Source organism: Poecilia latipinna, unplaced genomic scaffold (genome assembly GCF_001443285.1).
Source record: "Poecilia latipinna isolate Pla-1442-1.1 unplaced genomic scaffold, P_latipinna-1.0 Scaffold3, whole genome shotgun sequence".
Taxonomy (NCBI): Eukaryota; Metazoa; Chordata; class Actinopteri; order Cyprinodontiformes; family Poeciliidae; genus Poecilia; species Poecilia latipinna.
This window is the reverse complement of record NW_015112619.1, coordinates 542,540-566,106: the sequence shown is the minus strand read 5'-3', so window position 1 is coordinate 566,106 and position 23,567 is coordinate 542,540. Positions and strand designations below refer to the sequence as shown.

Genomic DNA, 23,567 nt, shown 5'->3' with positions numbered 1-23,567 from the left:
CTACTGTTTGGTTCAATGCCTCTCTGTGAGTTGCAAGAAAACCTCTTGGACCTCTGTCTGGACAGTTGGAAACATTCGAGTGCATTTAAATTACATTGTTTTGTGGTACAGGCTGGGCATTAAAACAGTCCATATGTTTTCAATTGGTTGGGTTCTGAGCCAGTCCAGAAGCTTAATATTAGCCTTTGTTTTCCATTCCAAAACACAATTTTCTGTCAGAACACCCAACTGTATCCAACATATGGGCCTCATATGGATATTGGTTAGGCTCAATGAGAACTAAGCGAGTTTGGACTTGTAATCAGAATCTTATATGGAAACCATTTGTGTTCCCAACTGGTGTTGCTCGTCAGCTAAACCATTGGGAACTCTACGCAAGTCTTAGGTGGATCTCAAAAGGGTCACTGACTTCGTGAGCAGTTTTTCCACCTGTGACGGCAATTAGCAGGGGCCTTTGTGTTACTAGTCAATACCATCTGGGGCCCGTCCCCCATTGGGCACACATATGTGAATGGAAAACTGTCCACCTCAAATAAAAGGTAAGGCCAAGACTGACCTGTTTGTGCACAAGAACAAGGAGTTCTCAGATTAAAACTTATGTCCAAGAACATTGTACCAACTGCAGTGGCAGTATTAGGCTGTTTTGCTGCCAGTAGTAGGTGAAAGCACTAAAGAAAAAAACGCTGAAATCATTTATACAGCCAGGATTATACCATAATCCTGGCAAGGTGTATAAAAAGTTACCCAACATTTATATTGGGAAACTTCTCAGGAACATTTAAACAAATATTAGTCGAACCTGCATTGGTATTTGTAAAATTGTGCAGATCAGAGAACATCCTCTATCAATCTGAATCTGTGAAACCAGTCCTCTAACTTACTTGTGCTGCACCATATGCAACCAAAAGAGGGATTCAAGTAAATCATTAAAGTTACATTCTGAGGATGAGTGTATGTACACTTCCGACTGGAACTGCATTACTCATACTTCGAATTTCAATGGGTAATATCTTTGTGATTAAAGCCGTATCAACTCTGACCATGACTGAAACAAAGTCGTGTTTTAGTCGACTAAAAGCTCCAGATACGCAACGCAATTAATGCTTGGTCCTAACAATTCAGGCTGAGAAAAGATTGTGCCATATTGCTGAATTAATATCTTAAAACGTGCAGAGACAATTTAAAAAGCATTTAAATGAAAGATGGTTAAACAGTGTTATGATCCCGTAAATCGCATTTCTTGCCAGTTGACGAAACCAAACCTCTGATGAGTTATAGAGGTTTGAGATTACAGCAGCACTTCAGCTGCTCCTCTCTCATGAAGAACTCGATAAAGACAAAAAGACAGGCAGGTAAAGTATAAAACTCAGGGAGAAACAGTTTTATCACAGTCAGTTTTTCTGCTACGTGTCATGGTGTGAACGAGACCACAAGCGAGAGTGGTTGCAGTAAAGTGGGAGGGTCAATGAAACCTTGGCCCCCGAACTTGAGGTAAAAAGTTTTTTGTTTTTTTTGGAGAGCGAGTCTCATTGCGACAGTACACAAGCATTGTACTGCTCAGAGAATTAATTTTGGGAGGCCAAAACCAACCGGATAGTAGCTGCCAAAACGCAAATGTGTCCTTCTCAATATCTTTCAGCTGGTTAAAAGTTACACAAGAAAAACCACAAAACCGAGGCAAAAAGGAAGCAAGATTCAAAGACGCTTCCATGCTGCATTGCTACCTCTGACGACAAACCAACAGACGATCCTTAAATGACAATACGAGTTATTATGTGCACTCATTGACAGAAGGAAAAAAAGCAAACAGCAGAAATAGATGCCCTTTCATGCCTCTCGTCAATATGCCTCTTGTGTGCGGCATGTTTTCATCCTCACCTTGTAAATACACTTGTACTGATCACTGAGAACGCCCCGGTCCTCCTCCAGTCGCTGCTCTCCGTTATGCCTGTCTTCTTTGCCTTGTTTTTCCTGAGCGAAGAGCCGGCGTCGGCCCGCTTTCACCTGAGCCTCCAGCTCCTTCAGACATTTCAGACGGTGGTACACTCCGTTGGTGCGATGGTTCCCGGTCGTCCCTCCGACTATTCCGCCCACCAACCCGTTTTTGGGCTCGTAGCGTGGCAAGGCGTGCGCAGCGGAATCCGAGAGGCCCTCCAGGGGGCCCTGGCGCGACTCCAGGTTCTTTTTCTCTTGCAGCACATCGCCCAGAAGCCGGAGGCGCTCCTCGGCGCTAAGAGAGTCATAGGAGAGGATGTACTGGAGGTACGCCTCCTGCAGCTTGGCCAGCCGGTCCTGTGCCGACTTGGGGATTCGCAGGAGGTCGGCGAGCTTGGTCCACTTCTTCAGGTCCATGACCTGCTGCATGCCGCCCATGTCATTGATGAGCTGGAAAAAACGTGACAGGTCCACTTCACAGCCACCTGCACAAAGCAAACAGAGGGTTAGCTTACCTGTCACGGCTAACATCAAAACTGGTGGTAGAACTTTAAGTATTTTTTTGTTTAAAGAAAATATGCTGCTTTTCCAGTAACAGCTGTTACTTATACATTTGTCTGAAGTCTAAGTGTCTTCTTCACTTAGACATGTCCCTAAAAGCAGCAAATACCGACTGTGGGAACCACTTGAGCTTTCTACTACCATCATGGAATAGGCAAGATTTTGTAATCCTTAAAGCAAATTGCCCACAGAATACCTTCAGTTCACAGTTAATAAAGCTAACAATGCTAATTATTCTCACAGTCTATATAAAAGATGCTAAAGACAGCTTATCAATCGGGAAACCATTTTGATATTTTTACAGAATCTTCCCTCTCTTCAGTGGAACATGCTGGTTGTGTCCCTATTATCCAACATGACAGCAATATTTAAAAAAAATCTAATGTGTCTGTTTTTACCGAGACCTTGACACACAAGGTCAGGCATCAGAGGAGCGACACCAGAGCAACTTCATAACCCGTTCTGCATGTGCATTTTCACAGAGTGAGAACTGCAGCATCAGGCGTAGCACTCACAGATCAGATCAAACCTTTTCATCATCTTAAATTATTTAATTTGGTCATTACGCATTGTAAAAAAAAACAACTCTCTAGGCGATCACTCTGGCAAAAAGAGAGGCAAATTGCTCTTGATGCCAAACTGATTTCCTGGCGATGCTACAGGAAGTCATTGAGAGGAAAGATATTTTGGCTGGTGACAGACACTCCATTGTGGCAAACTGGATGCCAGCTCTGTCTGGCTAGCAGCTGCAACAGCACTCGCTACACTGAGCTGATTTAAATGAGGCTCTATATAAACAACGAAACAAGCTGAAGGAAAAAAAATGAAAACAACACCCTGGTAGATGCATGACAGCATACACGGTCACCAAAAATGAAAAGTTTTCTCTATATTATCATAATAAAAAAATTAAGGTGACTGGAAGTCTGGTAAAGATTTATAAGGTAGCAGGAGGAGGAAGAAAGATTCATCTTTACTAGCCTTCAAGTTTTGTGCCAAAACAACACATATTGTTACTGTCCTCTATAGACAAAATGAAATCTGTTTGTACTTTGTACCCGAGTGCCATCCTTTCTATCTACACCTTAAAAAAACCGAATGCTTACTGCTTCAAAACTGACCGTCATGGTTTAATTCACTCCTGTACAATCAAGAGGTCTTGTTCTCAGTGTTTATCTGGAGAAGCCTGCAGCTTAACACTTAATCATTTCGAATACTACTAAAAGTAGTTTTCCCGTTCACAACCAAACGTGGCTTCCCATTTGGCTCACTTACCAATGACGGGTGGCTCATCCATGGTAATGCCCTGAGATTTAAGGTGCTTGCGGATGCAAGCCAGCCGCTGCACATTTGGGCCCCAGCGTCGGCCCAGCATGTGGACCCTCTGCACCTGTGTAACAAAGCGCATCTCCTCATTCAGCTTGCACTCCGGCCGCCAGTCTTGCGGTGGCACCACACGGCACATGCCAGCCACCTCGGCCTGTTCCCTCACTGCGTCCAAGTACACCAGAGGGTCCTGGAACTCTCGCTGAGTGGGCCGGAAGACCGGCACTTCGCCCAGCGCCGCCCAGCCCTCTGGCTTGCTCCGCTGGCGCTCCCGCTCCTTCTCCTGCTCACGTTCCTTTTGCCGCGTCAGTTCTTTCTCGTGCTCCCACTCCTTGTCGCGGTCCGCAAGCCGCAACGCTGCTGGTTTGATCTGGCCTGGGCCGTTGGTGGGAGGAAGCGTAGACGAGTTGTTGCAGGACGAGGGAGAGGAGGCAGAGGTTTGCTGAGGGTCTGAGGTAGTGCTGGCTCGACTGGGGTTTGGTGCGTTATTGTGGCCTACTGAGGGGGATAAGGAGGAGCTGCGACCATGCGACCTGCTTTGCTGTTGCTGTGCTTGTCGTATCAACATCAGCTTGCCGGCCGATGCGCGCTTGGGCCGCTGGTTCACTGGCTCCACGTTGGCTGCTGGTGTAGAAGGAGGTGGCGTTTGTTGAGGCGGTGGAGTAGAAGGTGGAAGTGGAGTAGCAGGTTGAGTCTGTTTAGGCGGGGTGGGCTGCTCTGCATCGTGTCCATTAGAAACCGGAGTGGTAGGGGTGCCATTCTGCCTGGCAGCGCTCTCGTCGTTGGCCATCTTTTTGCTGCTGCTGCGCGTCTCCAGTGGTGCGGGCTGAAGCTTGGCCTTTTTGGCCTCGGAGCCACTCGTTTTGGCTTTCTGCACAACAACCCCCGTACTCACAGAGTTAAGCACCACCTCCAGACGCCGCTTGGAGTTCCGCAGTCCCTCTCGACCCGGGCACTCCCCGTGGCCTTGCTGGCACTGTTTCTGCCCGTCCTCCTTGGCTGAGGCATTGTGCCACTGCCCGTTTAGCCTGCCGTTGGGTCGCACGTTGACCGCCGCTTTGTGCAGCCCGTTTGATAATAGCACCTGTTTGCGGGTTTTTGCATTGCTGTGGTGGGCTGGTGCCGCTGCTTTTCCTGAGTTGGCCAGCCTATTGCTGGCTGCTGGCTGGCTGTGCTGATTGTGATTGTTCGCTGACGATGATGCCGAGGCGGCGCTGTTGTGTTTGTTACTGCTGCTGAGTTTGGTTTTCTTGCCCAGTTCTTTCTGTTTGGCTTTGGTGTAGGTGACGTGGCCCTTGGACACGGTGGCTGTGTACTTCTTCACAGTTTTGGACGGCAGTCGTAAGTCGTGGCTCTTCCTGGCACCGCTGACAGCTTGTGCCGAGCCAGCCCGCGTCATCCCATTCACTTTCGAGACCTGAGATAAATAGAGAGGGGAAACAAAAAAGATTAGCAGAATATTAGGGATGCTTTCTAGAAAAAGAAAACGGTGGTGATGGTCTGATTACATTTTGTGTCATTGCTGTGTTTCAAATTAACTCTGAGTTATAAATACAACTGTGCCGACATAATAATTAAGATAATTTTCCACAATATGCCCACACAGATATAATTTTCAGAAAGCACAACTCGTAGGAACGTGGGTGTTTCCTAATGAAGAGGTCACACACCGTTTCTAGCTGCATGTTGAAACGTTTGGTTAGACATATCCTAAGCTATTTGTGGAACGCTGCGTTCGGCAAGTAAAGTCTGGAAAAAAGAAAAAAAAAAATCGACTAGGCTGCTTAAATCTTCCATTTACTGTCAACGCTATGCCTCAGATTTATACAAGAGCAAACCCACAACATGAGGGGATAAACAACAGTTTAGAGAGCAAAAGAAAAAAACATGAAAAACATGAGCTGAGAAGCAGGGATGGCTCTGTGGTTTCCATTAACAGATGGCTGTACAGTATGAGGTAGGAGGTGGGGGTCATTGGCACGTGGTAAGAATCCCATTTGGCTAAACAAAAATAGCCTTTTTTACTTGCTTGTCTTTTATTGGACGGGTGTTTTGAAGTGCGTGAGTGAGAGTTTCAGGAACAAACGTGGTTGTCCTGTTGCTTGTTGAGAGAGTCCGCAGCCAGTTTATTTACAGCTGAACTTTTTTTTGGGGGGTCTGGCAAATGTCAACCTCATTTCCCTTGATCAAGTTATATTCTGCTGCTTTTGTTCTTTTTATGCTTGTCCTTCCACACACTATAGTAGGATAATATGGAAACACTGAGTTTGAGCTTGTTAGGAGCAGCGATGGTTATATAGTCTAACAGCTGCTGGAAGGAAGGATCTGTAGTAACGCTCATTTGTGCACCTAGAATCCGGCATAGCTTTACCTTTCTTGTCTTTGTTATTTTTATGTCTAACTTTCACACCAACTTGGGGATTATCTTTTCTTTAGTGAATCTCTACCTTCCTTTAGATTATTCTGTGTGAATAAAGAGTTAAGAAACTTGTAAATCGAAAGGTTTTTAATTTTTTTTTTTTAAAGCTAATGGGTAAAGCAGAAAAATCTATCTCCTGAGCCATTTTATCTGGACAAAGAGGCCTTTCTGGTGCATTCAACTCCAAGATCCTGTCCATGGGGTAGCACAGGGTTCAGTTCCAGGCCTTATTTAGTCAAACTGATATTTTCCTTATGACTCATAATTAAATAATAACTTGAAACATATTTCCAATTTTATGCTGATAATATCCAGCATAAAAATTTTGATTGATTGTTATGCTGTTCTCCACTGTTCAAAAGCACAGCAGGAGTACTTTACATTTCATAAAGACATGAGAAATGCTTCTGGGGTTCTTGTAATCTGTCTGCGGGGTCTTTATGCTCCTCTGTTTAGATAAGCTTGAAGAGAAGAATGGGGGGTGAGGAGAAGAAGAAAGTAGAGATGGAGTTATCAATCACAGCCGGGGCACCACAGGAGGTGAGCTACAGCCGGCCCATTGACAGGTTTTCCTTTGAAAGCCTCTCACATCACACTCATATTCATGCCGGTGAGAGCGTGCGTGCGTGTGTGTGTGTGCGTGCGTGTGCATGCACATGTATTGTATTGTATTGTGTTCGTCTCAGGTGGCAGGGGCCAACACAAAGACCGGGCCATTAAAAGATAAGGGCGCGCTGAAACCTAACCCAGCCTCCGTCAATCAGTTCCCCCTCCTCCTAACACACATGCACACAATGGTTGAGGGAAAAAAAGGGTGAAAAGGAAAGAAGGAGGGAGTGTTGGAAAGGTGTGAAATAAAGGGAAAAGAAACCAAACAATAAAGCGGAGAATTTATCAGCATGTGATGAATATTGTGAAGGAGTGCCTTGCTTACAAATTAGACTGATTTTCGAATGACCCAAAACTTCCAAGCTGTTTGTTTACTTCACGGTGTTTATACTAAAACTAATTAACTTTGTTCAGACTGACTGATATCTAACCAGCTGCGGTTTGCTGGCCAAGCGGTTCAGACCGACAGTCCCACTTTCCACCACAAGGGGGCTCAGCAGACCTGTTCTGATGGTTGTCCGTCCGCAATTACTCTGTCTGGTAAATAAAGAGACAGAAGGGCAGGGAAGGAATGAAAGCAGGGAAACGAGGAAAGAAAGCAGCACAAAAAAAATGACACAAAGCAATAAAAATCTGAACGGACTCAGAGGGACGATGAGACCAATTGAGAGAAAACCAAGAGCCAAGAGCAAACAGAAGCAGAAAGGACTTCGTCTGCACGTGAGAGGAAGGGGAGGGAGAGGGAGGAGGGTCTAGATGACATCATGTGTTGCTATAGTCCAGCTGAGGGCTTGCAGGAAGACTCTTTTTTTTTTTATTTTATAACCAACATCTGCAGGAGTTGGCCCAGAGAGGAGGAGCAGGAGGAGGGGATGAATACAGACAGGAGAAGGGAGAAGGCCAGACAGAGAATAGAAAAAGAAAAGAGGAAATTTAACCTTGGGAAAGAGAGGAGAAGCCCAACATGGAGATTTGGTCTTGCCAGTCGCTCCTACATGTTCTCACAGCGACAGCGAAAACTAGTAGATGGCAAGTTTGTGACATTTGAGGGGAAACAATTACATTCGTATGTTCCGAATTTCCTGTAGTGATACAGTTTTCTATGAATCAAGGATTTCTGGTCAATAAAAAGAGCAAGGAAACATGTTCCAAGATATAGGATGCAACAAAGTTACACAAAATACAAACTCAAATCGGTGCCGATGATCGGGACCTTTCGATGTGACGTCTCCGTTTGTGTGTTTGTTTTTCTAGCCACTTTTCTCAGTGCTAGTTTTTGATGTTTTGGATATTGTGTGGTTCATTATCATTTTCACGACTGTATCACCCCTTCAGCCTTTCAAAATTATTCCACATTAAAACCATAAACTTCAATTCATGTAATGGACCAACACAAAGTAGCACATAATTGTGAAGCAAAGTAATTAGAGCACTGATTAGTAATTAAAGTGCACCTGTGTGTAATTAATTAATTTCAATATAAGTCCAGCTGTTCTGTGAAGGCCTTAGAGGTTTATTAGGAGTAATAGTGAACAAACTGCACCATGAAGATCAAGGAGCACAGCTTAGTTACAAAACAAGAGCCTAAATAGGCGCTGCTGCCGAGATCCAGAGCTCCAGGCGGCCAAATCTGCCAACAAAATTACAGATGTCAACAGGACATCTGCAATTCATTCATACTCCAAATGTGGCTTTTATTGAAAAGTGGCCGGACTGTTGAATTATTGAAAGAAGCCCATCCGCAGTTTACCACAAGTCATGTAAGGGACACAGAAAGTAAGTAGAAGTATGTGTTCTAGCCAAATGAGACCAAATTTGGCCAACACGCAAAATGCCTTATGTGGCGAAAACTAATACTCTGAACACACCGTCCCCACCATTAAACTGGGTGGTTACATGCTGGGTTTTTTTTTTTTTTTCCCTTCTTTTTCCAGCAGGGACAGGGAAGCTAGTCAGAGCTGAAGGGAAGATGGATGGAGCTAAAAACAGGATATTCCTATAAGAAAATGTGTTATCAAGGCTCTAAATACTGGTTCGCTTTCCAGCAGGACAGAGGCCCTAAACATGCAGCCTGAACAGCAACACAGTGGTTATCAAACCGTATTCATCCGTTACAATGGCCCAGTCAAAGCCCAGACATAAATCCAGTTCAAAATCTGTGGTAAAAACTGATGCTTTCGATCCAATGCAAAAGTTTAAAATGAACAACATTTTTTGCAAGGAACTCTACAGATGACAAAGTCATACTTCTGCAGAGGCATTCATGTCATCCTCAAATATATAAAGACATAATCTGTGCGATACCAGAACCAACATTAAGACATAATTTGGCTTCATTTTGTCTTATCAATCTCATAGACTCTATTATTTTCTGAAGGGTCCTTTGAATTTGCACGGATTTTGTTGATACACGCTGCTATTAAATTAGCGAGAGCCGAGTCGCAGCAAATTGCATTATGATAATGCTTGTAGCCCTTCAGGTTGAACATACACAAACTCTGGATTGCTTTTCGCCTGGATGATCACTTCACCTTTGGTATGGCTGAGCCCGCGTTTTTTCAGTGGGTGAATAAATGTGCATGTGTATCTTGAGTTCATATGGTGAACACATACTTTTCGCTCTAATTTATGGGTAAATTAAGGAAAAGAGACAGAGAAGATGAGTGAGCAGAGAGGAAAAGAGTAGAAAGAAACGTAAAGTAAGTCTTAATATCACACAGAGTGCCAACAGACTGCTAGGAAATTATTATAAAGTTTGTCTTGGCAGGAAGTCGGTCTCATTAAGATTCGTTGCTGCTCTTAGTGGACAATACCAACCACTTTAAAACATAAACTATGGGTCTAAGTGTGCATTAGCAGCTGCGCCATGCAACAGTGAGCAGGATGAAGACTGGCATTTAAAAGGCTGGGAATCATAATGTAGAAGGTGGAGAGGAGAAAAAAGGCGAGCCAAAACAAAGAGCCTCAGCAGACAGTCGCTTTTAATTGTCCAACGTGACAAGGCGAAGCCCGTTTTCGAACCGACGCTTTCGTCGGGCCTTCTTTTCCTGTGTTTTCACTTTGCGGGGTTCCTTGAAACCCGTTAAGTGCCACAAAGAGGGAAGGCAGAATTTTCGCAGCTCTCTGCCAGCGCTACTAAATATAGCTGCAGTCGCAGGAGGCCAAAACACAATCATTACTCTCTCAGACACAATGGATGGAGGAGAAGAAGAAGAGAGGAGGCGGAAGAGAGGGTAGGTTGAACCATGCGGAAAGTGAGGGAAGAAATGCAGAGCAAAGGAAAAAGCGTGGAGGAGACAGAGAGAGAGAGAGAGAGAGGCAAAGAGGAGTTGGGATTAATCATACAGAGAGAGATGAATGGAAGATGTAGCAGATGGGAGGATAAAAGAAATTAAGAGCATGCTAACAATAAAATAAACCAAAACCTCTGAAGATGGTATGCAGGTGCATCTTAATAAATTAGAAAATCACAAACAACTTAATTTTTTTTTTCCTATTAGGTCAAACACTGAAAAGCATACGATTCAGATTCAGTACAGAGCAATGTATGCTAAGCTTTTGTTTCTGCCACGCAGCCCAAAATTGTTGCTGAAAGTACTCGCCATAAATATCACACAGCAGTTAAAAAAAACAAAGCAAAATTATTTTTGTTTTAAAAATTTTTTCTTGGAATTTTTACCTGCTCAACAATAAACTAACCATGGCACAAAAAAAGAAAAAGAAAAAAAGAAAAGGATCTGTAAAGGCTCTATTGCTAGATGATGATGATCATTTTTCAACTATCCTCTGCAACGAGAGGCAGATATCGGTCACTCTTTGAAATCACCTGCTCAAACAGCGTTTGTGACCAAAACTGCTTGGTCGCAAATGCAACCAAGTTGTTTGTGGTCCCATTTAACTTTAAATTTAAATTAAGGCAGGGGGTTAAGCAATGAATACTTTGTGTTGTAAGAGTTCAAGAGCTGCATAAATGCAGTAATTAATGCTACAAAGGGGGTTTGGTTGAAAAGTACATGGAAATAAAGGTTGGCTACCATTTAATGTATAAAAATTCTTATTTTATTTGGCTTATGAAATATTGTAATCATCTGAGACTTTGAACTTTGGGATTTTATCAGCTTGAAGCCATAATCATCAAAGTGAATTGAAATAAACACTTAGCAGACATCACTTTGCACACAATTCATCCATGTAACGTACGAGTTTCACTTTTCAACTTAAATTAACTTTTTGTTGGTATCCTAAAGTGCTGAGAAGTATTTGTATTCAAAACTAATAGACAACCACAGAAATGTCTCTGTAAAACTGCATCCTTTATCTGTTTCTTCTATTAGCATCTTGCTAACGCCGTCTCCAGTAGACCCACGGCAGCTTTAATCCAGACCATACCTGCTTCCGTAGCTCCTCAGCCGCTCTCCTCGATGGCAACCCGTTGGCGGTGCCCCGACTGCTGGCCAAGGCCTGGAGCTCCCTGGCATGCTCCCGCGCCTCCGCCCGCTCGCTGCGCTCCCTCAGTAGAGGCGGAGGAGGCGGCGGAGGAGGCGGCAGTGGAGGAGCGGGCGAGTCCCTGCTGTGTGTGCCTGCCTTCGGCCTCGGACTCTCCCTGGTCCCTGCTTTGCTGTGGTTGTTAAAAACTGGAAAGGAATTGAAGGAAGATGGATCAGCGGTGTTGCTTTTAGCATTCGTGACTTATTCAAGAATGACTATTCACAAGCACAACACATAATAATAGTAATAATAATAATAATAATAATAATAATAATAATAATAAAGAGACATAGGTTGAAACATATCTGTATGAAGAGACCCGGATTTTAACCGGAGCTCTTCTAAAAGTGCAGCAACAGGATGAACTCTTTCAATTCATTCATTCATTCATTTCAGTTCATTTTCTGAGGCTACAATTCATAGCAAAAGGTCATCTCAAGGCACTGAGGTTCAGATTAAGTTCAATGAGAGGCCAAATCCATCCAGTCGAATTCAGTTCAATCCAGTATAACCCAATTTGAACCCATTTGCTTCAATCCAATTCCATATAATTGCATTTCTTTAAGCAGCCTTGCAGTAGCAAGGCAAACCAACGAATTGCATCGAACGTTTGATTCGATTCAATCCCCCATCCTGAGCGTGCACTGAGAAACAGGCAATGAAAATGAAGAGGAAACACTCCCTTTTAACAGGAAGACACCTCCAGCAGAACCAGACTCAGGGTAGGCAGCCATCTGCTTTTGACCAGTTGGGGGTTGGGACAGCAGGAGAGAGACACAAAAAAACACAAACGTGCTACGGCTTGGATACCTGCTAGAAGAAAAAGGACAAAGTTAATGATAGAAAAAAAAACAGGATATTAATACATTATACATATAAAAAGCAGAATTAAGGTTGTGATACTGAGCAGAAGTCTCTTAGTGCTCTAACAGAGTAAAGGACTGAGAATCAACTATAACTTTTATGCCAAAAGAATGTTTTAAGACGTGCTTTTAAGGTAACAGAGAAAATGCTGGAAGGCGGTTCTACAATAAAGATGTTTGATGGGGGGAAGGAACCATGTCTTACTCTACTTTGGGGAATTTAAGGTGAAGTCAATGGAGAGAGCAAACTGGTTGGGCAGAATAATGTTTATCGTTATTATTATCATTAGTGTTTATAACTGCAGTTTGAACTTGTTCACAGTTTGCCATGTTACAACCAAGAACCTTAACGTGTTTTATCGACAAAGACCAGCAAGCTCAATTTTGCTGCAATTACAGCCGAATCCTAATTCAGCAGCTATTTTGTCCTAGTAGAATACGTGTTGCACTCTAACAGGTTTTCTTCCAGCACTGCAATGAGTTTTATCCATCTTTTGATCACCCCTCATCAGCTTTCCTGTAAATGCTATGTTGTTTGGAGTCATCAAAAAGGCTGCATATCTCGCTTTTTGATCAAAAGATTAAAAAAAAACACAACACATCGGAGTCGTTCACTTTAAAGCCCTGGATTGTTTTCTGTTGGTCCATCACGTGAAATTCTGAGAAAATACACGTTTGGGGTTGTAACATGCCAAAAACAAAGTCAAGGAGTGCTGCTGGTAAGACCTATTGCTAAAGGCTACTGAGCTAGCTCAAGGTACAAGGATCCATTTGGGTGGATTAAGACAGCAATGCGCCAACACTGATTCTAATTTTATTCTTCAGTCATATAGGAGCTAATAGTTCAACAGGCTAGAATTCAGTTATTAGCAGCTCTATAACGAGTGAGAAGATATTTAGCCCTATAGACCCAGGAAAAAACTTTAATGGGGTACAACAAGCTAACATCGCATCCATAAAAGGTTTTAAAACGGGAATGTGGAAAGTTCCTAAAGCAGGAATGCTATTAAAGTCATAGTGTGAGTTTTTCAAGTTACTGTCAATGTCAATAAGCTCCAGAGGGTTTCAACCACAACGACCAAGTGGAAAAACCTGGATATGCATTAGAGTGACAAACTTTTGGCAGATTCGCTAGAATATGCATGATTTACAGAGTGGATGAAGACGTCTTTATGCTGCTCGTCAATGAGCCGGTTCAAAATGGGTTTTGGAGACCTGCAGGTGATGCCACATGCACCATAAATAGGCCTCTTTCCAGCTTTGACTTCGTGTTTCTGCGAGCCTTTAGATGCCAGACTGCATAGAGGACATACAGTACACGAGTGCATGCACTCCAACACTTGTGAGCGTCTGGAGGTCTCATGTTGCCCCTGGCCTGTTGAGAGAGAAAATTCTTGACATTTTGAGAAGTGAGCTCAGCAAAAAACAAAAAAAATAAACGGGACCCATTAAAAGCTGTTTAATTCAGCCGAGTCAACATGGCAGATGGCCAAAAATGAGAAATAGTAGCAGAAAGAGGGAATGCTGATGAATGACTGACAATGTAAAAGTATTTCCTGCCTCCCTCTACCTTCCTGAGTAAAACATCTCTCAGCATTTCACCAATTTTCATTTTTCCTTTTTCTCAACTGCCCTCGTTCTCCTTTTGGCTTCCCCGCTCTTCTTCTCCCCAAGAGCCCATATAAGCTTTCCTGTTGGACAGGAGCCCAAGACGCATATTAAACTGTCCCATTTGACAAATCCTAATTCAGCAAGGTACATTTTAAATGCCGTCGGCTCTCGGATACGCAAATGTCCATTTCGGCGTCCTTAACCTCACCCGTCTCTATTGTCCCCCTACGAAGCATATCTGCGTGTTTTCTTTCTTATCTATTTATTTAGCATATCACAGAGAAGGCGCCAAGTTGCTTTGCAAACACCGCTTGTGTGCCAGATAAGAAAAGGAGAATAAGCTGTCCTCGTGCTCAGAACAAGTCTGGATCTGTTCACACAGGTTTCACTGTCCTTCTGTTTGCACTTCATGTACAGTTTAATGTTTTAGCTACATGTGTTCTAAGGAAAGATGAGGGAAGCCTGTGTGCTTCCAAGAGACCAGCCCGAGTCTCAATGTGAGAGTTCAAACACACAAATCTAAAAGATGTTTTCACCTTGTTCTAAATCCCATTAATCTCTCTCCAGTTTACTCCTCTACATTCCAGGGGGTTGAGGGGAAGAGACATTTTACACACCAAGAAAGGAGTTAAAGTCGGGGACGGAAAGGGGGAGGAAAGATGAAACTTGGCCCCTGCTTCATTGAAAACATCGGATTGGATGGAAGAAAAACCCATGGGTTAAATTTGTGTATGTAAAAGTCATATTGAGGTTACAGGATTCACCCCCTGTACCTATAAAAAAATAACGGCTGGAGTTTTATCCAACTGGAGATGGTTGCAAAAAGCACCTTCAAGGTGTGGAATCTGGCAGAGCACAAGCTATCGCTGTTATTAAGGCAACAACATTTCAAAACTGGATGTTTTGTTAATATCCAAGACATCCCATAAAGATTCACTTTCTAGACTATTCGTCAAATCAAATTAAAAGCTAAGTTGAAGTTGGATTATGTTGGAAAATCTGTGTAAATAAGATGTTTTGTTTGTTTTTTTGTTTTTTTTTTTACTTAAAATGATCATACCATGAGCATCTTACAACAGCCTATCAATGCAAATTTAATACGATTCAGACTTCTTATAAATTTATCAAGTGTTAATTTTATGCATAAGCTTAAGTCTATGCAATAAGATCAATATAATATATATATGCTGGGGTCCTTGGGTTTTTGCTTGTGTGGGATTTTCTAAATGTCATGCGCCATGTGCACAAATGTGTGCTCTCATCTGAATGTCCGCGCTGCCCCCTAGGGGTGTACATATGCTGGACGTGTGTTGTGTGTGTGTGTGTGTGTCTGGGGTCTTGGACAGCTGTTGCAGAATGTGCATAAACACCTTGTTAGGGCTTAGTAAGATAAGTGTTAATTGGGGTGGAAAGAATTGATGCACTGCTCTGCAACTCTACGCTGCATGCTTCTCGTTGCCACGGTTCAAAGCAGAACAGCTATCTGCTTACATGTGCAGACTAACATGTGCACACAAATGAGAACAAGAACTACACGTCTGTCTTTTGTTTGTTTATGATCCACGTGCATGCTTCTGAACTTTCAGGTCAGCTCTAGTTATTCTTAAAGGTATGTAATCCTTCGCCTGTGTTCCTCTCTGCTTTTTTTTTTTTTTGTTCTTCTTTGTTTTCTCTTCTAGCTCTTCTCCACTTGCCTCACTCCTGTCTTTCTCTCCTTCATTAACTCCTCTCACCGGGATCTTTGTGGTACATTACACTAACTAAAAACATGCAGTCTGGTGTGTGAACTCAACGTTTTGTTAGTCATAAACACATGGCGCGCTTTGTTCCGACCTCCAGTTCTGGCCCTTACCGTGCCCATTGAGCGGCTGCCTGGCGGGGAGTTTGCCCTTGCGAGGTGTAGAGTTGCAAGAGGAGGAGCCCGAGGCTTGACTGCTGCCGCCCGCACCTTGTGTGTGGACTCCTGTGCTGTTCCGCACCTCCTCTTCCTCCTCATCTTCTTCCTCCTCCAGGTCCTCCTCCTCCTGGGAGCTTCCAAAATAGGCCATATTACTGGGCAAGGCAGAGGAACCTGAACACAGAGAGGGGGGAAGATGGAAAAAAAAAAGAACATTAGAGGGGTCCCTATAAGTTTTTCCATGTCATTTATGAGATTAACTCTCAGAATTCTCTGTAGATTTCTCTGATCAAAGTATGAACACAAAAATGTTGTTTTAATTTATGGCAAACGTATCCACAGAAGTGGACAGATGGACAAATGGACACAAATGCTAATGGATGACAGGATGGATGTTTGGACAAACTGATAGGAGGGTGGTTAGATGGACAAAATAAAGGATGGACACAAAGCAGCTGGTTAGACAAACTAATGAGTAGAGGACATACTGAGAGGTAAAATGACAGATTGACAGACAAACAGATGGATGCATAAACTAATGGATGTAAGGATGGAAGAATAAATTGACGGATAGACAGGTGAACTGGTGAATGGGCAAACAGATGGATGGACAAACTTGAGATGGAGAGATGGACAGAGGGACGGATGGACAGACCGATGACTTTTCAAGAAAAGACTGAACAGCATCTGGAAGAGCAAAACATGTTTCCATTCACCTATTTTTTCCTCATACTTGAGTAAATCTGAAAAAAAAAAAAGTTAAGTTGAATTCCTTTCTTTTGAAATCTGCATAAGAACCCCAGTACAAGGTCAGAGCCGGTGAAACTGAAAACGAGACCTGAACGCAGATTTAGTCAAAAAAACGTATATATGTTAAACCCGATCCAGCTGTCGGCATCTAAGAAGGTATCTCTTTTGATTGTAATCTGAAATCTTCCAAATGGATCAACATCAGTGTTGGAGCATTACCATAAAAATAAGCCCCTCCGAGGTTTTGAGTGTAATGCTGATTGTGCTGCTGTTTTTAATCTGTTATTATCCCAGCTGGTGGCCCATTGATGCTCTCCGAGCCGCTCGGAACGGACGACCGCCATTGTTACACTCACAGTTAAACGCACAAACATAATCAAGGACGTGCACGGCACAATGTTAGACTGATGACAGCTCTATTGTTTCTGAATGCGCCGGCACAACTAACATTTTCCAATCTGCTGAATTTGACACTCGGTGCCTATTGTTTCTGGTGGTTTCTTCCCCTGCATTTCTGTTGAACCAACTTGTTTTTTTTTTTTTTTCTAACGGCGCCGCACGGCAATGAAAGTAGTCCGACGCAGAGCGGAGGGAAAACGAGAACGCATTCTTACCGATAGCTGGGATTGGGTCCAGAAAACTGACAGTGTGCAACAAGCGGCCTCTTTTTCCACGGAGGCCCCAGCTTTTGACAGTTCTGAGACATACATTATGTACATGTGCTCACATTACTTGTGAAAGTCTCGCGCAGCAGAGCCAATCCCAAATCTGTCTCTTTCACTCTTCCAAACAGGATTACAGTCAATTACCGACTCTATTGGGAAAGAAAGCCGATGTTCTCCCGCTTTCCTTTTTCTGTCACAGCCCATAACTTTCACTGTCGTCTCTCAGAAATGCAGCTCAGTATGAGCACTAAGGAGGTGAATTGTTTTTGGCAGCAGATGGCCTCTAACGTTACCTCAATAAGCCCCAAACAAAAGGTCACAGAGCCAACAGCAGTATTAATAAATCCCATAATGCTGCAATAATAAATCAGTGGGTCAAACACTGTTGTAGTCCGACAGATGTAAGAATAAATCATTTTTTGAGGTGAAATTTTAATTTCATATATTGCAGCTGTTATGGGTAATTAAATAATTTCACTTATTAAAAAGCAGAAACTCCCTTTAGTTCTAGGTTTTGTATTCATTGAAAAATCTACATAAAAAAAAAAAATAAAAAAAATCTAGCACTGTACTCACAACTAGAGATGCGCCGACGTGAGGATTTGGGTTGACGGCAATATCAATATTGCTATTATGGCTGAAAAGCAAGATTATATAAATTTCGATGCTGTGACATAACAACCAAGCTGCTGAAACTGCTTCTCCGTTTCAGTTAAACACTCCACAATCCTTTACTGCATCACTATCACATGCCTAAACAAATGCAACACAGCCACCATCCTACCATCCCAAAACACAAACAGCAACAACATGGAAATAAACAGTTGATGGCATTTCACCTTCACTATAATAAAAATGCTGAGTTAAATATTAAAAGTAACTTGAACATATAGAAGTGTTACAGAGAGAAAAAAGAAAAAAAAAAAAAAACACTTTCAACTGTCAGAATTTTGACATCATTAGCACCGAGTATTGAACCCTGTTGAGGTGAAAATGAAACGAGATGGTTAACCTTTGTGTAGTTTTGTTTTCGTCTTAAGAGTCAAGTGCGCCTGCATTTGAATTCCACGCGAAACGATCGGAGCAAAAGGTTGCAAACAAAGGAGCCTTCCTGAGAAACAGCAGCCACAACAGCTGGACTGAGTTCATTTCAGCTAAATAGTAGAATCCAGCTGGTCAGCAGAAGTGGGGCCACGGAGAAAGGTGTTTCTGGAAAAACACGGTAGAAACACAAAGGTTGGTTTACATCACCGTACAGAGATAAAGTCGTTCATTTCATTCCGAGTCTAACTCTCGCCTCGCGATTCATTTGCATGAAAATAATCCTGCGGGAAACTGCCTCAAAACAAAATGAAAGGAAAGATGCTTGATTTATGAGGAGTTTCAAAGATTTTTCCACAGTCAGAATCCCCTATTAAAAAACAGCAACACGCCCTGTTCTTTTTTTTTTTTATTATTATTGAAAAGCACTGCAGAGGGAAAAAAAAGCAAAGGAACAGACTCCCCTCTTTCTAATTTTATAATCGGGTGTTTGTAATTGCCGATTTGTACTTCACAAGAATGCATGGTTATGCAACGTTCTTGCCACTTTGATTAAATCTGGCTGTGAGCAGGAAACTGTGGATTTTATGAAGTTGTGAGGCCTTTATGACTAAATCGATAGCATAGCAGGAGAAACTACTGTGGTTTTTATTACCCTTTTAGGGGGTCTTGGTGTTTAAAAGCGCATTAATGGAAAGTAATGTGTGATTATAAGCCAATTAAAATAATTGTTAAGCCTCTGAGAAATAAGCTGAATTCAGCTGGCCTGTATTAAACTATACAGAGTATCTAAAATAGAACATAATGAATTAAGCCAGTTATTTAATTAGCATACTTGTTTTGGAGAAAGACTAAATGCGTGCCTTAGATTTTACACATTTTATACATTTAAAGCCCATTAAGATAACAAAAATGTGAGGGTACTGGAATAATTATAGGACTAGCAAAAGAGATAAATCTTTTACATAAATATATGTGGAAAAAGCCTGAAATAAGCAGAAAAATTATATGAGGAATTAATTAAAAATCAAATTAGAATTAGAAAATGAGCAAGACAGCCAAAGCTTCTATGAAGAACATTTAACATGAGTTTAGATTCAATATTTAGGATTTTATTTTTGGAAAACGCTTAAATTGGTGTTATTTCAGGAATTTAGCTCCTAAAGTCTGGCTTTTTAAATAGACAAATTAGAAAAGAACATCCTTTAGGCAGGTGCTAGGACAGAGGAGAAAAATGATCAACCCTCTGCTGTGCTTAAACTGTGCCATCTGACCCCAACCCACAGCTCACGTTTAACACGTTTAGTTGTGGTTCCAATTAATCCTGTCTGGACAAAACTTACAGAAAAGTTTTTCCTCTGGCTTAATTAAGAAAATGTGTGCCTTCCCTTGAAAATTGTAACATCACATTGGGGGATATCCAGTTCAGCTAGTAAAGATAGTCACATGACAGAAACAAACTGGGAGCTGCAGCAGCCCATACAGTCTCTCATCCAACCTAAATGGTAAAAGAAAAATAGATTTTAAAAGTTCTTAAAGAAAACCTGAGCTCATAAGATAAACAAAAAGATGCACAGCTCATACTACTGTTTTTCAACCCATCCCCGTGGCACTGATTTTAGTTTAAAATGGCCCCATAAAAAAGTGAAAGCCTAACTCAAAAGGAGAATCTAAAAAAAAAAAAAAATACATCACAGACCACAACAGCAATGGCAGCTGGGAGCTGAGTTTTGTTAGGGACCTCAATAGGATTACAACAAAAACCCTGATCAGTAACCCAAGCCTATCCTTAAGATCAAATCAGGACATCCATGTTTTAATTAAACTAAGCAAGACAACATGCCAACAGAGGTCCTGTATGTACTTCCTGCATAGTTTCTCTACAGATAACTTGCCAAGTAAGATATGCTGGGACACAAACTGCGTCATGTTTTCCCTGGATTGTGGCTAAATCTAACCAGAAGATGCAAAAAGATAGCACACACAGCCCTGATAGCACTGAAAGTCATCAAAGGTGCAGCGACGGCTGGAAATGTACACAGTGAGGGAGCAAACAGACTGGTGCAATCAGCTTTTAATGGCTGGATTCATTAGCTAAATGGTTGTAATTTACTGCTCTGAGAAGAAGTCAGCAGGTCATGGAAACAGGCTGGAGGGCCACCTGAGATAAAACATGGAGAGTTTGGGGTTGTAGGTTGCAAAATGAAAATGTTCACAATAGAAGAAGAATAATTACTCTTTTTGTAAATATGTTCAAATTGAGTGAACCATTAACTTTAAGATTGTACAATCAGACTATCGAGTTATAAGGCAATTGTGCATAATTAAACTGAAATGAATAGAAATAAAAACAGTGCCCAACTTTAGCAGCTGTTGGGTGAGAGGGAGTAAAACACGGACACGTCACCGATCCACAAGGCAACACAGACACACAGGACAGACAAACCATGCACACATACATACACACTCTAAGGGCAACTTGGAGAGACCAATTTACCCAATAGTCCCCAGGGCATGCATGGGTTCCCCCTGGGTAACTCGGCTTACTTTTATGGTTCGATACTGACCACAGTCATCCTACGGAAGGGGGAAGGGGCAACATAAATGTGGTCATCGCCTAAAATTTTCAACTCCTTTTTTCTGAGCTGATTCACTAAATCTGTTAGTCATCAGACAACACAGAAAGAAGAATGCATGTAAGAAAAAGAAAAAGAAAAGTAAAAAAATTGCTCATTTTTACTTCGAGATCTCAAGCAAAGCTTGAACACAATCCCCCAATTACACCGGCTTTCATCCACCTCATTCCGGCCAGACAAGTCATAATTAGGTCTGAAAGAGTCTATTAGGATTGTCATTTTTAACGGGGCTCTTGGGTGGGGTGGCATAATTACAATCCCTTCCTTTTTCTAGCCACCCTTCCATTGTCCCCTTAACTGGGAGTGAAACAATGAGGACAATTTTAATAGTCAATCAGGTTGGTTTAGCCACCATGGGAACATGTAGATGTGATGACTTACAAATAAGAACCACGTTCACGTGCAAGAAGAAAGGACGCTCTCTGGGGGGAAAGTATGAGTGACAACGAGAGCAGGATTTCTGGCAAGAAAAGAGAAACTCTTCATCATTTTTATGAAGAATGGGAGTTCACCAAAATAAACCCCTTATTGTTAGCAAAGCCATTAGTTACATAGACAATGGGCCGTGCTTTCGAGGACAAGCCAGAATCAGTCAGCGCTGTACTGAATAATAACGAAGCGCCGTTACTGCATGCAAACGTGCAGCTTCCAGGTGCTAACCTAAAAGTATCCAAATATTGAAGCAACGGGGAAGCGGCTTATACCTGGGAGAATTAGGCCGTCACAACAGAAACGTATGTTTCAATGGGTGGCACTCTTCCTGGGAGTGAAAATGTGCTTTTGTTCTTCCCTCCTCCCTGCCAGGTCGTTATTGTAAATAAGAACTTGTTCCATAAGGAAATAAAAAAAGACACGTTCAAAAAATATTTTGCACAATTTATGGCGTGCAAAATATTCATGTCATTTTCATTTTTGTCATAAGGAACCTCAAACCTTAGTATAAGTTATTTTCTGCCTTCGTGATAGGCAAAAACCTGCAAGAGTAAGCTGATTTGTAGAGGGAGTTTGATACAAATTGTGACAAAAAGTTCAGAGCTAGGAATACTTTGAGGGTACTGTAGCAACTCAGAGGATCTAAAAATCCAAATTATCTAAATACCAGCATCTCTATGCTATCACTATGCTTTAGATGCGATACGTTCAACATTTGTGTCGCACTCGTAATCGCATCCTGGGAATCCGAGGTCTTTGGTTCACTGGGTCAGTCCTAGGAGGTTATGTAAGCAGTGCAGCAGGATTGAGAGGCACCTCTCTAGGGTTGGCAGGCTGAGCAGGCAGCCCAGGGGGGGGCAGAGGGATAAACACTGTTGAGACACACACACACACACACACACGCGCACACGCACACACACACACTCCCTGTACAAGGGAAATTACACCCGCAACAACAACAAGGGAGCTCTGTTTGCATTCTGATCTTTAGACCTCGGCGTGAGATTTTCTACAATTATTCAGTTTGAATTATTACAAACTGATCCAAAATACTACTGCGCCTCCTCATTGGTCATGTTTAAATCGGTCTAACGTCAAATAAACTCCCTCCACTCTCCTCAGTGCTGCCCCCGCTGTGCTTTCAGCAGCGCTGCACCTTTGCTTTAACCCGAGGCCAAAAGGGCCAGAGGCAGACTGTCTGGCTACTGCCCAAATGGCTTTCTCCATGGTTATAAACAGGCCGGCTACAGGCAAGGACCACACATAAACACTCTCCTGAGCACACGGAGGAGGGACCAACTCCAGCCCGTGTGCAGAATGGGGCGGTTTTTTTTTGGGTTTTTTTGCAGGAGATATAAATGAAACAAGATAAATGCAGAATACGAGCCTGAATAGTGCAGGAGGGAGAACATTCATGATGTTCATCAGTCTTTGTAGTAGAAATTACTCTTCGGGTTTACCCACACGTTGCATCAGAGTGACGAAAAAGGGAAAAGCTACATTTCTTTTCTCATTTAATATTTAAACCTTCGCCAGTTACATGATGGAGTTGGATAAGATCTTAAAATAGTCATTTAAAAGCTCAGATTGGGGGGAAAAAAAGGTTAGCTTCTTACTTTTATCACCAACTAATCCTTCAGATTCTGACTTCTTTTATATAGCCATCAGCCGGAATGATGGATTGAAGCCTTTCGGGTGGATGTGTAACGTTTGTCAGATAAGATAAGCAAACACTGGAGTGGGGGTGGTGTGGGGGGGTCCAGGGGGGGGGGGAGTGTTTACACACTGCTTTGAACGTTTGACCCGAGAGGAATCCCAGAAATCACCGTCGACGAGGCTTCACAGCAGAAATGTCGTTTGCACTCTGCGTTTTCAACTTATTAAAGAAAATAAGCCAAAATCAAATGGAAAAAAAGATTTTAAAAAGATGAGAATGGATTTTTTTTTTTTTTTTTTTTTTTAGATTTCTCCAATACCGCTGAACATTTTCTGCAACATGGCCAACAGATGTTAAGGGCAGATCTCTCAAGTCTTTCAGGGGATTTTAAGGGCTTTCTGACGATATCAAAGACGTGAATCCCTTCGCAAAGATTAGAACAGATATCCTTATATGCTGAGCTCACACAGGGACGCGGTGGAGATAAGCATTTGCAGCTGCAACCCTGCTTGAGTGCACAGGCTGAACCTCAGGGGCTGCGCTGACATTCTCCCATGTCCTGCGTCTTGGTACGGATCTCTGCATGTGGGGCAGCAGAGAGGCCAAAGGGAAAAGGGAGCTGAAAAATCACGGCAAACAGAAATGTCAACAGAACCCCTCACATAACAGACTTCTAG

General features: G+C 42.5%; 1 protein-coding gene across 1 annotated transcript in view; it reads right to left on the bottom strand.

Annotated features, from left to right (window-relative positions):
• The window catches only part of jarid2b (jumonji and AT-rich interaction domain containing 2b), a 120,349-nt gene that overhangs the window by 6,766 nt on the left and 90,016 nt on the right, over nt 1–23,567 (bottom strand). Inside the window, exons 5-8 of the mRNA XM_015048039.1 lie at nt 15,665–15,883; nt 11,240–11,484; nt 3,772–5,239; nt 1,879–2,420 (exon numbers count right to left, since the gene is read on the bottom strand). Coding sequence (XP_014903525.1) covers nt 1,879–2,420; nt 3,772–5,239; nt 11,240–11,484; nt 15,665–15,883 — 2,474 coding nt within the window. The remainder of the gene's footprint in view (nt 1–1,878; nt 2,421–3,771; nt 5,240–11,239; nt 11,485–15,664; nt 15,884–23,567) is intronic.